Source organism: Gadus morhua, chromosome 3 (assembly GCF_902167405.1).
Source record: "Gadus morhua chromosome 3, gadMor3.0, whole genome shotgun sequence".
In the NCBI taxonomy this organism is placed as follows: domain Eukaryota; kingdom Metazoa; phylum Chordata; class Actinopteri; order Gadiformes; family Gadidae; genus Gadus; species Gadus morhua.
Genome location: NC_044050.1, coordinates 28,606,283 through 28,626,016, shown reverse-complemented (window position 1 = coordinate 28,626,016; position 19,734 = coordinate 28,606,283). Strand labels below are relative to the sequence as shown.

Here is a 19,734-nt window from a genome sequence, read left to right as displayed (position 1 = left end):
TCCCCCAAAAGCCACGGACCGTGAAATCTAAAGATTGTGTTCAAAATAAACAAGAGAGGTGGTGGGTGTGTGTGGTGTGTGTGTGTGTGTGTGTTTGTGATGTGTGATGTGTGTGGTGTTGGTTGCCATGACGTTATCCGTAGCTGATTCCAATCTCCAGGGCTAACCACTCTCCTTCCCTCCGTCCCCCCCCCCCCCCCTTCTCTCTCGCTGGCTGTCGGGGCCCCTCAGCTCCATGCTCCCCGTAGCCCCCGCCGTGGGCCCCACCGTGGGCCCCACCATCAGCCTGGAGCTGGACGTGGACGAGGGAGAGGTGGAGAACTACGAGGTGGGTCGCGGAGTGTCCCCTCCTCCTCCACTGTGTCTCCCTTCAGTCCCCTCCATCAGAGTGTGACTCCATTCCTCCTCTCTAACGTCTCTCTCTCTCTCTCTCTCTCCCTCTCCCTCTCTCCCTCTCTCCCTCTCCCTCTCCCTCTCCCTCCCTCTCCCTCTCCCTCTCTCTCCCCCTCCCCCTCCCCCCCCGCTCTCTCTCTCTCTCTCTCTCTCCCCCTCTCTCTCTCTCCCTCTCTCTCTCCCCCCCTCTCCCTCTCTCTCCCCAGGCGCTACTGAACCTGGCCGAGCGACTGGGCGAGGCCAAGCCCCGCGGTCTGACCAAGGCCGACATCGACCAGCTGCCCTCGTACCGCTTCAACCCCAGCAACCACCAGTCAGAGCAGACCATGTGAGTACAGACAGACACGCGTACACAGAGACACACACACACACACACACACACACACACACACACTGAGAGACAGACAGACACGGATACAAACACACACACACACATACACAGAGAAACACCACACCACACAGCACAACACGCAAGCAAACACAAACAGGTCTTTTACGCGTCAGGGTTTCTGAAATGGGGGTACGTCTACCCCTAGTGGTGATCTGAAGAATTGCAGGGGGCAAATGGAAAATGTCTATACTCTCAATTCTATGTTTCTACTCTATCCCCATTCTAAATGTGTCCTTTCGTTGTGTAAAAAAAAAAGCCATTGTGATATCATTTGTTTTATCTGAATACCACCTTTAATAAAATGAAATAAAATATTCCTAGTTATATTTTCCCCAACAATTTATCGTTATGATATATGAATCTCTTCATCTTAATGTTTCGTGCTGGTTGAACCACATCTAACGGGTTCATGGTTAAAACTAGTTTAAGAACCAGTGCTCTCAATGACACTGCCCCAGAGAGCAGAGTCCTCGCCCCAGCGGTGCCCTGACAGCCGGCCTGTGTTGTGTCCCCTCTCAGGTGCGTGGTCTGCATGTGTGACTTCGAGACGCGCCAGCTGCTGCGAGTGCTGCCCTGCAACCACGAGTTCCACGCAAAGTGTGTGGACAAGTGGCTCAAGGTGAGAGTCAGCCCCAAGTGGACAAGTGGACGTTTAAACAAGAGATGTTCGCATATCATTTTTACCTTCCCCATTCCGATTCCTGAACTTGAGCATCGATGCAGATACCGAGTATATACCGATACATCTAGAAACATCTAGAATTGAAACTACTGATAGCTCTTGTTCTTATCGAAGGGTTCTACTTACGATGACCGCAATGAATCGTCTGTTCACTTACTGTTGACCAAAAATAAATTTGCAACTGGATCATTTACATTTGTAATCCATAATTATAATAAGACATTTGTATTCGTGTAGTTAAGCGTGACGATTCATGTTTTCCGACATGTTAGCCTGAACGCACGTAGGTCGACTTTTCACCTCCGACCGTTAACGAATTTCCGATACTTGTTGTTCTGATTATCGGTATCGGAACAACTCGTTTAATCGTCTCGGGTCTAAAGGGGAGCCCTCACACCTGGGGGTTTGATACTAAAAGACGCTCCCACTACTGCTTCATCGGTGTGTTGGGGAGAAATCCCAGCATGCAACCTTTTTTTTTTGTGTTGGAGTTTCGGACCGAGATTTGTCCCCTAAACCCGGTATCTAAACTTGGTTTCTCTGCGTGTCCCTACAGGCTAACCGGACGTGTCCTATATGCCGAGCAGATGCCTCAGAGGTCCAGAGAGATTCTGAGTGACCTCCTCCTCCTCATCCCTCCCTCTCTCCTCCCCCCCTCCCCTTGGGGGGGGGGGGGGAGGCGCGTTCTGCACACCCAGCTGCCACAAACCTGCAAACCTGTGAACTTCTTTTTCTTCCCCTTTTTCGCGTGTCCCACGCTCCACCACCGAGGGTGGGTTATGGGACCAGTATAGACCAGTACCGTCGTGATCCGCGACCAGTCCAGCCTCCAGGATATTGGGACCGTGGTCCTGCCGACCCGGGAATACCGGAAACAAACAAACAAGCATTTAGTTGTAAGAGGAAAGCCTTCTGCGCCAAGTGTCTGACTCAAGGACTACTGAACCCCCCTCAGCTCTCTGCCTTTAACTCATGGTGACTCTTAACTAGCAATGGCCTTTTGACACACACACACACACACACACACACACACACACACACACACACACACACACACACACACACACACACACACACACTAATGAAAACTTGCAGGTGGACATGCAATCTTCTCTTATTAAGAACAAAATGACCTGTGATTGGGGTAGTGTGAACTAACGAAGGACAGATGTGGAAATCCAAAGAGTTTTGACATTTTCATCATTATTATTATTATGATCACGGTAAAGTATTGATCACACATCGCCAGTTTGTATGTCCGGTTTCACACGGCTTGTGGGGTTTTATGTTCTGTCTGTTAACATTCCTTGTGTGGCAACATTGTGGGGTCACAACAAAAATACTGTATACTGCCTGGTAGATCGAGCTGTGTGTGTGTGCGTGTGTGTGTTACTCAACCATGTTATTTATACAGTAGTCATGCGGTATAGTACACTGATCTCTTTGAATTCCCGTTTTTCTACTAATGATTTCCCGTTGTACTTCTGATGGTTGTGGCTTGATCGGATGGCTTCGCTTCACTTAAAGGGCTCCAGATTAATCCAGTTTTTATTTTATCGCGTCCCCTTCTCAACCAGGATTTGCTAGCAGTATCCGCTGATTATTATTGTTTTTTCCTACTCCACCCCCACATCACTACAGCAACTTACATCAACCATCGTCTTACCAATAGATTCCCCGGTGATAGGTGTATGATTAGGTCTGGGTGCCATGTTATTACTTTACGGTCACAGCAACAGGTGAAGATGCGCGGATATGTTTTCTCTTGGCTACCTCTACGTTCCTTCAAAACTTAAAAGCACCACAGCTTAAACCATGCTTATCCTGCAGTCTCCCCTTCATTTTGATCGGTCTTCACAACACACACAAACAGTATAGACCCTCGCCATTCTCCCCCAGATGTTCTCAGTGGGGTTGAATCCCAACCCTACATTGGGAGGGGCGTGAAGACCCTGGATGTGCCTGCTGAAAGAGACCTAGGACTTGTCTCTGTGCGACAGAGAGAAGATTCTCGCAGTTTATATTTTTTTGAACCATCAGAGCACACAATTTTGTCTTTCTCCAAGCGGATCTCTCTCTGACGATGGATTGGATACTTAAGCACTTTATTGTTTTTAAATACACCATAGCTCACAACTTTGTAGATCTATTTCTGAATACGTTTTTTTTCTCTGAATATTTCCCCCCTGATTCTTGTTATATGAACTGATATTTTGGGGCGTTCAGAAGTCCGTTTTTCTCATCAGAGTCCTGGACGAAAAGCAGGGATGAGGGTCTACTTCTGAACTTTGCCCTGTGTAACGCGCGTGTGTGTGTGTGTGTGTGTGGGTCTACTGTCTAAAATCCTTCTTCTTTTTTTTGACGCCCTCCAATGAGGATCCTAGCGTGTGAAACGTGTTCCGTATCGTCTCACAGAAACAGTATATTTTCGTTTGCAGTAGGCCTACAACAACAACCTGAATCTTTAATAATCATCTAGTGATCGACAGAACGACAAACATATTGGATCGAAATGGGTGTTTAGCTGTGTGCGACGATTGGCAAGCTGTGACAGGGGAAACTGCACGAGGTGGGCTATTTTAGTGCGCCGTCTGCTGCGGTGTTAAAAAGGTGAAATGAAAGAGTCTGTGTTGGGTAGGGGTCGCAGCTGCCTCCTATCGGCGGCTCCGCGGTGGCCCCGTCCTCCTGAACCCCGGCGCAGCATAATCTGACCGAGAAGGGTGACTCGGTGGTCGGCTCATAACTATTCTACAGTGTTGTTGTTGTGTGGAATATTGCGGTATCCATGGTGTCGGACGAAAATACGTTGTACTTATTTAATTTCTTTCCTCTCCCAGGGTTCGGAGTTCGTTTTTTGTTACCATGGTAATCACTCTTACTTTAATGTCACCGCATGGTTTCCTATGTTAGTCGGTTCCCTCCTGCTTGGTAAGCTAGCAGTTACCTCAGTTCCATTATTTATGCGTTTTTTTCTGAATATGCCGCGTTTTTTTGTATAATACATTTCCATCTTATTTTTTCTCTCTTTTTTTGTTCACGATTTAAAAAGGATACGTGGAAGGCCCCCCATTGTTAAATGCAGTGAAAGTGGTTTCGATTGTGTATATCAGTAACCAAAATCATTTGAAGACCAGAAATAATGATGATGAAATTTTTAACAAAACATACATTTGTAAATTTTTTATGAGAGTTATTACTAGTGATGCTTTAAGTAGTGCAATGTTTTGGGTTTACCGGTTTTTGTTTTTATCCCTGTCTTTTGAATTTGAAAGGCTGGTTCAATAATAAATGTATAACGTCTTCTTCTATTATATTGTGTGATCCATTTGATTTCTTGGGGTTGTGAACTTGTGTCAAAGCAAAGCGTAAAAAAACAACAATAAACCGTAATCATTCAAAGTTAGAATATTCAATAGTGACACCCAGCGGTTTAAAGGGGTACTGTAGTCAGAATTCACAACATTGGAGAGCGTCGCCTTCCCAATGACGCTGACGCGGGTTGCCAGGTTGGTGTCACCGGTCAAATATTAGAATGAAACGGGTTGCCAGGTTTAGGCATGCAAGAGCAACATGAGCCGAGCACAATTATTCTATTTTGACTGGAGGTAAATAAGCTAATGTATACGTTTGCAATTCATTTAATTTTGTGTATGTATTAAATAAATAGTATTTTATTATTTATATTTATTTGCTGATTGAAAGCAGCTCATGTGGCATCTTGTTTCAGCACGGCTCTGGTTATGGCGGGTAGATTCTAGTAAAGCCTCCGTTGTTTGTTTGTGTTTCCCTGGCTGCTGGATACTGGGGCCGTGTTTGTGAATCAATTAGTTCAACAACCTTGGGTACTGGAGGAAAGTACATCACAACAAAAACCAACCTTCCGACCTGGAAGGGATATATATGCAAATATATATATATATGTATTTGAATATTTTTTTTATTGGGATACAATATCAGTACGTTATACAAGATCAAGATGTAAACCTGGGAGGGTTATTTTAAAGGTAACACACTAGCATTGTCTTTGAGAACCGAGTATTTCTACTGGGCAGGTTTCCTGAATCTTTGATGACATGTTCTGGCCATTTTGGGATACAGTCCAGTACATTTGTTATACTCCTTTTATAAGCGAAAGATCAGGATCTATTTTTATTTGAGGATGTAAATATGTACTGTATTAAATATTGGTTAAATATGTAAAATATTGGAAGCAAAATTCATTCTGTGTCAAAAGAAAAGTGGCAATATGTAAAAAATATTTTAATTAGTTGTGACGCCTAGCCCTGCCGCTAGGTGGCAGCAACGGACTTCAGTAACTCACACAAGCTTGTTGTTTTGATACTGTTTTGGGGTTCGTTTTGAAAGAACTTCCCTGTGCCCTTTGGATTCTACGTTATCCAGATCAAGGTTACCTAACATAATTTGGGGCAATATCGAAGAAGGGAAAATTGCAAAGGATGGTTCCAGGGAAAAATAACAAAGTATTTCTGAGACATATATGAAATGTTTTTAATCTCTCATCTTTCAAATTAATCTTAAAAAAATGTGCCTGAACAGAAATGCTGGCAGAATTAACGCCAACGTTTTTTAGAAAGGCTTTGATCAAACCGACCTGTTCATCTAATAACCTGTTGTGATACGATATCTGGGTATTGATTGAAGGCCAGTAGGATATGAGCCGACAGCGACTGTCAGGGAGGCGGGTTGTCATTCCCTAACGTCGGTCTGCCTGCCTTACAGGAAGGACTGGGTGGAGAGGCTTGAGACGTTGATGGGGCCAGACTGGTGCACTAAAGACCAGACAGCTGCTGGTCACTGGTCAAGCAGCGGGCTGATGGGAACCAAAAGACAATCAGAGGCCGAGCGCAGGACCTAAAGGTCAATGGGACCCTTGAGGTTCAATCCCACACTGGTATCGGTCTAATACCTGGGACTGGGAGAAAAGGCTGAATTTTAATGGATGAAAATCTATCCGTTAAAAAGAGTATTATGATATAGTGACTTGTGAAGTGTAGTGTCTTGATTTAGGTAACACACACGCACACACACACACACAAAAACATGATCAAAATGATCAGCTTTTATTCAGACTCAAACACGCCATCGGAATCAGAGTTGGGAAGCAAGCAAACTCTGAAACACACACACACACACACACACACACACACACACACACACACACACACACACACACACACACACACACACACACACACACACACACACACTTTGACTCACTGGGTGCCAATTATGCTGTATGGTCTGGGACAGCAACACATTCTCCCCCTATATAGAACAGCACCATGGAGATGAGTTCATCCATATTCATACTGTTCAGAATACATATTCACCGTATACATATTCAGTAAACAACAACAAAGCCATCCTGCCTGCTGCATGGACTTCTCCCCCCAGAAATCACTGATGCATGACAACCAACACACATTAGAATCACACACCTAATAACACACACACAGCTGCCAAGGGTGTGTGTGTGTGTGTGCGCATGCGTGCATGCATTTGTGAGTGTGTTTCATGCAGTTTCATACTTTTTTACTCATGAGTGCCCAACTCCTACTTACATTCTGTTGTCAAGTCCAAAGCATTTCTAAAGAGAGGGAGAGAGTTTATCAATAGTCTTTATGTGATTTTTCATTCTGAGAAAATGATAAACATAATTATGAGTCATTATTCAGTCTTAGTGGAATGTGTTGAAACGATGATCTGTGATTGGCTGACCACTTCTCAAAGCAGCTTCAACATTAATGCAAGACTAGGGATGCGTCAGAAAGCAAGAATATCTTCTCCATATCATGCTTATGCGTTCATGCTAATGATAATTTGCTACTCCTCATTAGCATGCACGCTCAGCACAAAAAAGATTACAACAGCAACATATGTCCTCCTAGCCCCCTAGCCCTTACTAATGCTACTGTAGCGTGCTGCTACATCATACATGCTATTGTTAGCGCTCCCTTCACTGTTTAAATTATAATCACAGCACTGACTAGACTTTGCCCTACATTGCCCTGACGCGTGTATTAACTCTCCTGTAATTCATCTTATTATCTATGCATGAATATCTATTCTTGTGCGGAGGTAAAAAGGTCTACGAGGAAATAAAGGAGAACGGGGACGGAAAAAGCTGCTTGCTCACAATATTGTTGTTAGCTTGGACGCCCTATAGCTACTTAGCGGTGACCTGGCCTCCATTTTGTAGCGCTGTCACCTCTAGTGAGGCATGAGGGAGTAATGTGTTAGTTTCGCGATTTATGGTCTCTTCTCCAGCCCGGTATCGGTTAGGGTGGACGGCTTTATGTATCAATGAGGTTGTGTCCACACCTCATTGGTTTGAATATGCTAATTGTTGACGTATATGTAATTTTCCATCCCCAGTGTGAATGAAGCAGGGGAGCAAACATAAAAGTGTACAAGATACTTTTAACATGGTTTGGATATTAACAATAAATGTGGTAAAAGGAGGGTTTGTCAATATCCAGAGATATCACACACACACACACACACACACACACACACACACACACACACACACATGCCTGCATGCACGCACACACACACACAAAAGCACACACACATGCATACACACAAACACACACACATACACACACACACACACAAAAGCACGCACACATGCATACACTCACGCACACACACACATACACACACACACACACACACACACACACAAAAGCACACACTTTACCTTGAAGGAAATGAAACATTAGTAGAAAGGAGTTTGCAAACAAGGTCGGTAAAAGGAAAGACCCTCCAGCCTTGGAGATTCAAGGGGAATGACACCAGCCGCAGGAGGCCCCCCCCAAAGGTAAGGGTGTCTGGAGGGTTCTGCCTGTATAACATCCGGCTATCACAATATTTATACAGGATATTCACCTGAGAGAGAGAGAGAGGGAGGGAGGGAGGGAGGGAGGGAGAGAGGGAGCGAGAGAGAGAGAAGAGAGAGCGAGAGAGAGATAGGAAGGGAGGGAGGGAGGGAGGGAGGGAGGGAGGGGAAGAGCGGTATCGGGAGAGAGAGAGAGGGGGAGAGATAGGGAGAGAGAAGGAGGCAGAGAGATCCAGAGAGAGAAGAGGAGAGAGGTGTGTGAGAAGGAGCAGAGAGCAGAAGGTCACAGCTTCATTCATTAGATAAAGGTCACTCCTAGAGCCTACTGCTCAATAGAGTTTTGAAGTTCAGAGTAAACATCTACCTGCCTCAGAGAGAATGGCCTCCCCTGCCCTCTACCCCCCCCCCCCCCATACAACGCCCCCCATGGGAGAGGGGAAGAAGAACCAGAAAATCACACAGGAAGTCCGACCACTAAATGTAAGCCACCCATTTGGAGACATGTACTGCACGATGAACTAGGATGAACGTTTCGTTTGATAGTTTGGGTTACAAGTTGGCTTGTAATCTCTGTCCTGATTTGGATAGCTGTTTTCTAACTGACCTTGGGGGTTGAAATGTTATTTTGCGTTTGAACGCCGCTCTGACGAGCTGGAACGTAGGACAGTAACTTTGAAGTCGGAATCAACATGAAGTGAATTCAATTTCCAGCATGGACTGGTAACAATAGTTGTGATCGATATCGTTGGGTATACGTCACAGTGCCGCGACAATCCCTTCATGTGTGGACTCAATGGCAGTTTTTCATGTTTGTCTATATATTTTAGATTTAGATTTTCATTTTGATGATTTATTCTTTACTGCAGCTCATCATTTGATCTCGGAGCTTTATGCGGACATCATTTGATTATGTTGGCCTCAGCTGCTGGAGGGCGAAACAGGGTCGGCACTTGGCAGGCACCATCAGCGACCCCACACCCACCACTGAAACCACTCATTGTTCACACACTGGTGGTCATTCGTGCTTTTGGGGAGGACATATTAAACAAGTCTGTGGTTTTCATTACCATTTTAATAATGAGTATTCAGTGCCTAAATGCTATAAAGATTAATAAAGTCAAAGTGTGGTACCTTCCTATCATTCGTATCTTAGTAATATATTAATAATAGAGTATTTATATATATGAGGTTCTGTACCTTGAATGATTTGGATCGTAGAGTGCGCCTCCATTTATTACAACGCTTCTTATTTGTCGCTGAAGCGGCATGTCTTGAACCGTGCCGCAGCTAACGACGCGACATGACGACGCGACATAACGACACGACACGATATATCCACACGACATTAACTCAACACGACACAACTGAACGACGTGACGCAACTACGCGAAACAACGACCACGACATAACGACGATAAAGACCCGCATCAGCATTATGAAAGCGTTTGACTCGTTGGGAGCGACTCCCTCTTTCCAACCCCTGTTTTTATGAGTTTTTTAACGTCCGCCTCTTAATTGATCGTCCACGCACATGGTGTAGGACAACTTCTCCAAAGCCCTCCCCCCCCCACCCCGCTGGGTTGGACTGCTCTCCGCCTGAAGAGGAGCGCACAGCGCGGGAGAAGAGATGGAGATGCTGCTCCTCTTCTTCCACCTCTTCGTCCTCTCCTCCGCAAGTGAGTAGAACAACGTCGTATCATGTATTACAGAATAATGACGGGGGTTTATTTGGGGATGTCAACGTTTGTCATTCTGTGATGCAGGGTGAGAAGGAAAAGTATTTTTCTGGCCGGGATGATGAGATGTTGGGATTATGGGTAACATGCATGTTTTCTGTGTTTGGTGGCAATGCGATGCTGTGATTATGAAGTGTTTAAATATATTTTGTGGTAAAGTGAGACATACAGTCGGACGAAACCAGCGCAGAAACTTTTAATTCGCTAATTATATGAGGTCTATGGACCGTCTGAACTGATCGTTAATAGAAGCGGAGAGTCACGTCCTGTTTACCTTAACTTGAGAACGCCTTTATAAGTCATCATGGCGAGTGTAGATTTACTGGACTGGTTGTCTCCATACCGGTGCACTGCTGAACCTAAACGGAACGCATCCATCAAAGTGTTATAAGGAGCATCTGTGAGAATGGTAGAGTGCACTTGACCGAAGGAGGCAGGCAAAAGACAAGATATAAACGCACGCACGCACGCACGCACGGTCACACACGGTCACACACACACACACACACACACACACACACACACACACACACACACACACACACACACACACACACACACACACACACACACACACACACACACACACACACACACACAAACACATACAAAGTGCTGGTCACAGAGTAGACAAACTATAGAAGGAGAGACCCCACTCTTGTTTTTCTACTTTTACTTTGTGTGATATACTGAAACGATTAGCAGGATGGAATAATTGATTCTAATTTTTAACACCAACAATTCATTTGAGTCAATAAAGGCAACATAATCATTTTATATATTTGCTCTGTTTCAGATTATTCAATTATTTGGTTTCCTGGCAGGCAGAGCAAGAATACCCCATTCTGCCCATGGACGGTTTGAAAATAATAGTCATACAATATTAAATATTCAATATCGTTTTATGAATAGATTAATCAAAATGATAATCTATGGCCGGACTGAGGATGGAACTACCTCTGAGTCAACTCTCCGGTGTGTTCTGAGGACAGCAGGAGCGTTATGACGGGGAGGTGATGCTGACGATGACATAGTGCATGATGTTACCCGGTCTGTCTTCTCCAGGCAAACGCAGCGATCCTTGAATGACAGGCCAAGGCTTTGGGGATGTCCTGTGTGTGTGTGCGGGCACGTGTGTGTGCATGTGTGTGTGTGTGGGGGTGATTCTATGTGTGCATGTGTGCGTGTGCACTCGTCTTGTTCTCCTACTCTAAGACACGGCAGATGGCCTTTCCATAATTTACAAAGGGCCATTCTCCACCGACGGCTGCCCGGGACTTCGTACTTTTCAGACTTTGTCGGAAAAACAACAACATCTTCCCTCAGACTTTGAGTCGGCTTTCCTCCGTTTCTATGAAGAGGTCGTTGAGTCGGCCTGTGTCTTCTGCTCACACTTGATTTGATATGATGGTGATAGGTGATAAGTGATAGGTGATAGGTGATAGGTGATATGAAGAAGAACATTCCCACTTAGTTTAATTCAATTTCAATTTGATTTAATTCCATTTTATTTGTATAGCCCTTAATCACCATTACAGTCTCAAAGGGCTTAACAGGCCAAATATTTATGACACCCCCCTTTACCCAAGCCCCCACACGGGCAAGAAAAAACTCCCTTGAATCAGCAAGGAAGAAATCTTGAGAAGAAATTTATAGTAGGGGATCCCTTCTTCCAGGGATGGTCAGGAGTGCAATGGGTGCAATGGGTGCCACAATTGACATACAGGTAAATACATGCACATCATATTAAAATGATGATGGGGTTCTGGCCGGTTATCCATGAGGAGAGTCCAGGCATCCAGTCCAGTACCCGCAACACACTAGAACAGACAGAATGGTGAATTAGAACGGAAAAGTACATAGTGGGAATGTATACTGTAATAACAAAAGCACAAGCAAACAGAGTGGTCTTCACTTCGCATCGTTAATCTGGTCCTTAAAATCATTCAACCCCACTCACTGAGGCTCTGTATCACCTGAGCTTCTGTGTCAATATGTCCTGCAACTGAAGCTTTCTCTGGGTTGTTATTGTTGTATGAGGTTTATTATTGGTTATCTGCACTTTAAAATGTGTTAAACTGTGAATAATGAAATAAGTGTACGAAATAATTATTTCATCTGTTTATTTTATTTCTCAAATAGAAATACCTAACTGAATCAATCTAGATATTACAATTAGAAAATTGAAAGTCGAATGTGAATACTGTCCTTTCTGAACCTCTCATTTAGAGTGTAGGGTCCAATCAGTGATGCACTGCTGGGTTAACCTGCGATGCGAAGGGAGTCTCTCTGTGATGCAGAGCATCAGTGACACAGGCCACCGTGCCATCCTGTCCGTTCATCAGAGCATGATTCCCTGGCTGCTGAGTCCACCGTGTCGTCTGTTGCTCCGCAGCATCCATCAGAGCTTGATTCCCGGCTACCGACTTTAATTATTTACACTGTGGTCTGTGTTCCGCCGTACATCTGTTGGTTTGTCCCAACATGTTGGTTTTGTGTGTGTGTGTGTGTGTGTGTGTGTGTGTGTGTGTGTGTGTGTGTGTGTGTGTGTGTGTGTGTGTGTGTGTGTGTGTGTGTGTGTGTGTGTGTGTGTGTGTTGTTGGTGTGTGTGTGTGTGTGTGTGTGTGTGTGTGTGTGTGTGTGTGTGTGTGTGCGTGCCTGTGTGTGTGTGTGTGTGTGTGTCTGTGTGTATCTGTGTGTGGGTGGGTGAGTGTTTTCTGTGGATGTACGTTTATATGTATGTATGTTTTTTTCTTTTTTTTTTGCCTGGCGATGCAATTGAAGACAAATCCTGTACACTACATAACATGAACATGGGTCACACACACGCTTGCACGCGTTTAGGCACATTCAATATGCAACACATGCAGGTACATGCAATACAACGCCCTCTAACAACTGATCTATTCATGAGTGTTTTGCAGATGTCACTTATTGAAATGTATGTGATGTTGTTAATGTGTTAACTACACATGAAAACATACGTCTGAGTTAACGTTTACATTTAGGGCATTTAGCAGACGCTTTTATCCAAAGCGACTTCACACAATTTCCCTTAAAGGACATTAGAGACACAGCCGTGCACATGTGTATTGGTTCAGCGGTCAGGTGTGGTTTGAATGAACCAAATAGTCAATGCACAACACACTGTAAAGGAAGGGCAGTGAAACCCACTCAATACCTCCGTGCACACACATGCACGCACACATGCATGCAGGCACATACACGCTCACCACAAACACACTGAATGTAAAGAGCACCAAAGGAAATATTTCATACTGGTCACTTATGGTTTTTCACTTATTCATGTAATGACTTGTATTAAACTAAATTAAAGTGCTCTATAAAAGCGATGCTGGTAAGTGCGTGATAAATTAACATATGTAGTTAGTAATTTGTTCTGCTATCTCTCTCTCTCACACCCACTATTTTCCATGCCCTCGCTAAAAATAAAACGTATTACTTCCATAGCTTCAGTTGTTGGACCGCTAAGATGTTCGTTCTGGCAATTGTATTAAAATCACACACGTACGCACACACACACACACACACACACACACACACACGCACACGCACACGCACACACACACACACACTTCTTCCCTTTCTGCCTCTCTTGCTTGGTCTCTCTAATGCGCTGGCATTTGATTGTAAGTGAGAGATCCTAAGGCTAAAGCAGCCTCCTTCTCTTTAGGGCCTGTTCTCCATACTAGACCAAGCACCCTACAGCTTGCTAATGTGGCATTTTGCTTTTCTTTCTTCCACTGAGTGTTGGAAAGGCTCTCTGATTCAGACCACTACCCGAGGTTTCGCCTATTGATCGGTTTCCTCCTCGATGAGGACAAATGGAATCCATTCCCAATCTGCCAAAAGTATAAAACCTGAGCCCTTCCTCGAACATCTCACAAACTGATCCGTGTATCTTGAGATGTAACTAGGATTCACCAATAACGCGAATAATTTCGAGTGACAAATGTACTGTGAACATCCTTACTGTACCGACAGCGATATATTATTTTGCCTACTTTGCCTACTTTCCCTATTTTGCCTACTTCTGATAAATAAGTCGCTTAAGTAAGTCGCTTTGGATAAAAGCGTCTGCTCAATGTAAACGTAAATTTCACTCTGGCCAGTTGTTTCTGCAGCTGCAATAAATATTGTACGTAATCCAATTCTTTTGAATGCTTTGGTGGCTCTGAGTCTCCTTTGGCTGAGATGAATTAGATTAAAGCGTCAAGATAAACGTATCTCTGGGTCACGGTTCTGCACGTTGACGATGCATCCAGCACATCACATGTCCTCAACATTAACATTTACATTAACAGCTAGCAGACGCTTTTCATCCAAAGCGACTTACAACCATTCCTGCACACATTCACACACACCGACGGCGGAGTCGACCACGCAAGGCGACAGCCGGCTCGTCAGGAGCAGTCAGGGTGAGGCGTCTCGCTAAAGGACTCTGAACTCCGGGGAGCCGGGGATGGAACGAGCGACCCTTCGGTTACAGGTCATCCCGCAATGCCTCCTGACTTAATGCCTCCCCTCGGTGGTTCTCCTCTGGGCTTCCAGGGGCCGGTCCGGGGAGCGGGAACCCTAACGCAGAGGAGCGGCTGATCAACTACCTGCTGGCCCCCGAGCGCTACAACAAGATGATCCGGCCGGCCGTCAACAAGAGCCAGCAGGTCACCATCTCCATCCAGGTGTCCCTCTCGCAGCTCATCAGCGTGGTGAGTGGGTCGTTGGTTTGGGGGTACTACTAGATTAGGGTTACCTGCCTGTTTGTTAAAAGTACCCCTTACTATTCTCACCCTGTTCATTTCTGCAAAACCAATTTCCGCGTCTTTCAAAAACGGTCTGTTTTGTATCACGTCGCTTGAAGGCCCCCCCCCCCCCCCAAAGTCGAAAAAGCATAATTTCACCTGTTAATACTTTCTTTATTGTTATGATGATGATTCACGTCATTTGTTTCCTTTGGGTTTGCAGAATGAGAGAGAGCAGATAATGACGACCAATCTGTGGCTGTTTCAGGTACGCTAGGTTTTTGTATGTTATTGACATGATTTAAAAAAGTTTACCTGTCTGTTGTACAGTATGTTAGTATGTCCTCTATGGCACCCATTGCAGTCCTGATCATCCCTGGAAGGAGGGATCCCCCACTCTGCGTTCCTTCTCTAGATTTCTTCATGGCTAATTGAGGGAGGGGGGGGGGGGGGGGGGTTCATAAACGCAAGGCCTGCTAAGCCCTCTGAGAATGTGATTAAGGGCAGTGCAAATAAAATGTAATTGAATTGAAAACTGCTTAGTGCCGATGCTTATGGGTAATGTAGTCCGCATAACTCCCTGTCTTGGCTCTGCAGGAGTGGAATGACTACAGGCTGAGTTGGGACCCAGAGAAATATGAAGGCCTCAAAAAGCTGCGCATTCCTGCCAAGATGATCTGGCTTCCGGATATAGTGCTCTACAACAAGTACGTTCCTGACTCCATCACATCCTGCCTCACAAAAGCTTTCAATTCAGGAAATGGATCTAAATGATATGCCGCCACGCTTGGTGAGCATCCAAGACCTCCTACAATACAACCCCAATCATAAATCCCTTTCTGTATGTACTCTCTCATTCCCAAGAAAAATGTACTGTAAGTGATTGAGTTTGTTAAATGTAGTACATCAAAGCCATGAAAAAGATTTGCAGCCTTTAATCGAAGACATATCCATTTTTCTCTTAAACAAAACTGCGAACCCTATATTCAAATAATTCACATTTATGTGCAGTCATATTGCTTGTGTGTGTGTATGTCTGGGATCAGAAGGAGACGATGGAAGAGGCATGGAGTTCTTTCTATTCGGAGGTGTTCCAACACTTTGCTCTCAGCATACTGCTGAAATTAGCCTTTGTTTCTATGGAGATTTGTAATTGCAATTTATTCCGCCCGTGACAAATTCTTCGCTCCTGTTTTTTTTGCTAACCTGGTAAAGCAGGGGCTTTGATTGGTGGATGCATGTTGACTTTTATGGCATCGTTATGAGCCCAGCCAATAAGAAGAGGCGTAGAGGATCTGATGCTGCCCTGAAGGGTTATTCGGTGACTTCAAACGTGTTTCATGTCGTCTGATAATGACTCTGAGAGATAGTGGTTAAAAGAGTGTGAAAGAGAGCCATGGAGATCAATGAGAATGGTGTTGGATGGTTTGACACCTGTCGACTGATATGCTATTTTTGTTAAATTTAGGCCTTAAGCAGACTCCGATTACGTGCCTATAAGTATAAGTATCACTTATCGCCGCCTTAAGTCACGTAGAGATCAGGCAAACTATAAAACCGTAATTGTGAGGCTATGCCACATACTTGAAGCGCTCAGCTTCTTCTGAAAAAGGAGGTTATTTTTATTACTCCATAATAGTTACCTCTCGGAGATAAAGGGAATATTAATCTCAACAGAATGTGATTCACATTAAATGTAAGTGCTATTATCCACAAACTGCAGCAGTCTTTTTGGAAACAGTGTCTTCAGACATATGAAGTAAACATTGCAGTATGCTATCTTCCTGCGGAAGGTTACGCTAACAACCCTGACATCACTGGACTTCCTTGGAAGTCAAACCAAGTCCCGTACGAGTAACCAGGGATGAATCCCGTGTTTGAAGTGGCTCAGGAGGCGGAACGGGTTGACTTGTAAGCGGAAGGTTGCTAGTTCGATCCCCGGCTCCTCCTAGCTGGGTGTTGAGGTGTCCCAGAGCAAGACCCCTAGCCCTAAATGCTCCCCGACGGAAGGTTGCTAGTGCGATCCCTGGCTCCTCCTAGCTGAGTGTCGAGTCCTTCCCTGAGCGAGGCACCTCACCCTGATGAGCTGGCTGTCACCCTGCGCGGCTGACACCGCCGTCGGTGTGTGAATGTGTGCATGAACGGGTGAACGTTATGTAACGATTGCAAAGCACTTCGAGTTGGACTGGTTAGAAGAGCGCTCTATGAATGAAGTCCATTCACCATTCACCCCCCCCCCCCCCCCCCCCCCCTCCAGTGCGGACGGCGTTTACGAGGTCTCCTACTGCAACACGGTGGTCTCCCACACCGGCTACATCTTCTGGCTGCCCCCCGCCATCTACAAGTCGGCGTGCGCCATCCAGGTGCGCGACTTCCCCTTCGACCGGCAGAACTGCACGCTCAAGTTCCGCTCCTGGACCTACGACCGCACGGAGATGGACCTGGCGCTGATCAGCGACACGGCCAGCCGCGACGACTTCACGCCCAGCGGCGAGTGGGACATCGTGTCGCTGCCCGCCCGCAAGAACGAGGACCCCCGCGACGCCGCCTACCTGGACATCACCTACGACTTCATCATCCGGCGCAAGCCGCTGTTCTACACCATCAACCTCATCATCCCCTGCGTGCTCATCACCTCGCTGGCCATCCTGGTCTTCTACCTGCCGTCCGACTGCGGCGAGAAGATCGCGCTGTGCATCTCCGTGCTGCTGGCGCTCACTGTGTTCCTGCTGCTCATCTCCAAGATCGTGCCGCCCACCTCGCTGGCCGTGCCGCTCGTAGGTCAGTCGGGTGGGGGGTAGGTTGGGTTGTGGGGTTTGAATCCCAGTGCCTGCAGGGTAAGGTTGCTGGAAGTGGCTTTGGATGAGAGTGGATGGTGAATGAGTGGATTCATTGTAATGGTTGCATTGGAAGTGATGGTACTTTGTGTGTGTGTGTGTGAGTGTGTATGTGTATGTGTGTGTGTGAGTATGTTTGTGTATTTCTGTTCTCTTTTTTCCCTTGGTAGGAACCTGATTTTGGCTATGGTGTTTTCAGTGTTTGTGAGTTCATGTGTGCGTGTTTGTGTGTGTATGCAGACGTATGTTTGTGTGTTCATACATATATTATATATGTATGTGTGTTTGTGTGTACATTCCCTCTATAAACCCCCGATGTGTCCCCCCCCCCCCCAGGTAAGTACCTGATGTTCGCCATGGTGCTGGTGACCTTCTCCATCGTGACCAGCGTGTGTGTGCTCAACGTGCACCACCGCTCCCCCTCCACCCACCACATGCCCCCCTGGGTGCGCAGCGTCTTCCTGGTGCGGCTTCCCGCCTTCCTGCTCATGCGGCGCCCGGGCAACTCCAGCGGCCGCCAGAGGCTCCGCCGCAAGTACGCCCACAAGTTCCCCCTGGAGGGGGGCCGGGACCCGCCCCCGGAGCTCCGGCTGGGCCTGGGGTTCGGGGGGGCCGGAGACGGCGACGCCTGCTTCGCCAACGAGGAGGCGGCGCGGCGGTACGGCTGGAGGTCGGGGGGGGTCCCGGCCGTTGGGGGCGGGGCCGGGGCGGGGGAGGGCGGGGCCGAGGGCGGGGCCGAGGGCGGGGCGGCGACGAGGTGGGACGCGTACCTGGAGGAGGCGGTGGACGGCGTGAAGTTCATCGCCCGGCACATGAAGACGGAGGACGAAGACGAAGGGGTGAGGAGGGAGGAGGGAGGAGGAGGAAGGGGAGGAGGAGGAGGAGGGAGGAGGGGGGAGGAGGAGGGAGGAGGAGGAAGGAGGGAGGAGGAGGAGGAAGAGGAAGGAGGAGGAGGAGGAGGAGGAGGAGGAGGAAGAGGAGGAGGAGGAGGAGGAGGGGCAGGGAGGAGGAGGGAGGAGGAGGGAGGAGGGGGGAGGAGGAGGAGGAAGAGGAGGAGGAGGAGGGGGAGGGAGGAGGAGGAGGGAGGGAGGAGGAAGGAGGGAGGAGGAAGAGGAGGAGGAGGAGGAAGAGTCGAAGGAGCATAGTGGGAGGAGTTATGTTGAGTTGCGTATGAGGCTTATTTAAATGTGAAAAAGGTATACCCCTCTAGCTTATTGTGTGTTGTACGTCCTGACACTTAAAAATAGTACTTAGCCTCGTCTTTCATCTTACCCTAGCTATCTCTGTTGTACACGGGGAATGGGTTAACCTAGTGATTGTTAGCGCTTGGCACTTGGTTCTATAAACACCCATCCTGTGCCGACAGCGATATATTGTTGTTTCTCTTTCGTCTGACGAATGTACTCATTGTAAGTCACTTTGGATAAAAGCGTCTGCTAAGTGCCCTGAATGTAAAAGTAAGGAGGGGGGAGGAATTCAAAGTAGTGCAGTGCACTTGTGCTGAGATGTGTACGAGGCTTATTGAAATGGAAGAGGAGGAGGAGGAGGTTGTGTGGGGAGGGAGAGAGGGAAGGGGGAGGTGTAAGTCTATGGTTTTAGAGATAATCATCTCTGCTTCTCTCTACATTATGAGCTTTATCGTACCCTGTTCATTATTCCTCAAGCTCTGTGAACATGCGATACCCATAGAACCTTTAATGACCTTTAACGGGTATGCATGTAACATTGATGGCATAATTATAACGTGCAGGTGGTTGATTACTGGTTTCCATGGTACCAGTTAGGTTACGATAACGTTGCCCAAGATTTAGCTCTAGCTCTTTAAGAAACCAGATGAACGTCCTCTGAGCCCTCGCGCGTTAAGGATTCGGTGCCGTTCTCCTCCGGGCGTTCCCAGATCATCGAGGACTGGAAGTACGTTGCCATGGTGATCGACCGGCTGTTCCTGTGGATCTTCATCCTGGTGTGTGTGGTCGGAACGCTGGGGCTGTTTGTTCAGCCGCTGTTCCAGAGCTACAACACGCCCAGCGCCGGGGACCAAGAGTAGGCCACGCACACGCGTGCACGCAC

The 19,734-nt window shown here is 46.7% G+C and overlaps 2 protein-coding genes across 3 annotated transcripts in view; both read left to right on the top strand.

Annotated features, from left to right (window-relative positions):
• Window positions 1-4,777, top strand: part of LOC115539782 (E3 ubiquitin-protein ligase RNF38-like) — a 32,681-nt gene extending 27,904 nt beyond the window's left edge. Inside the window, 4 exon segments of the mRNA XM_030350577.1 lie at window positions 232-328; window positions 600-721; window positions 1,304-1,403; window positions 2,023-4,777. Coding sequence (XP_030206437.1) covers window positions 232-328; window positions 600-721; window positions 1,304-1,403; window positions 2,023-2,085 — 382 coding nt within the window. The 3' untranslated portion in view covers window positions 2,086-4,777.
• A 4,770-nt stretch (window positions 4,778-9,547) lies between these two features.
• The window catches only part of LOC115539793 (neuronal acetylcholine receptor subunit beta-2), an 11,397-nt gene continuing 1,210 nt past the window's right edge, over window positions 9,548-19,734 (top strand). The window contains exons 1-7 of one of the 2 annotated variants that reach the window (XM_030350599.1): window positions 9,548-10,004; window positions 14,637-14,794; window positions 15,051-15,095; window positions 15,425-15,534; window positions 17,085-17,608; window positions 18,001-18,503; window positions 19,562-19,707. In XM_030350599.1, the coding sequence (XP_030206459.1) occupies window positions 9,956-10,004; window positions 14,637-14,794; window positions 15,051-15,095; window positions 15,425-15,534; window positions 17,085-17,608; window positions 18,001-18,503; window positions 19,562-19,707 (1,535 nt within the window). In that variant the 5' untranslated portion in view covers window positions 9,548-9,955. Of the gene's footprint in view, window positions 10,005-14,636; window positions 14,795-15,050; window positions 15,096-15,424; window positions 15,535-17,084; window positions 17,609-18,000; window positions 18,504-19,561 lie in introns of both variants that reach the window. The other variant, XR_003976038.1, reaches the window with a different exon arrangement.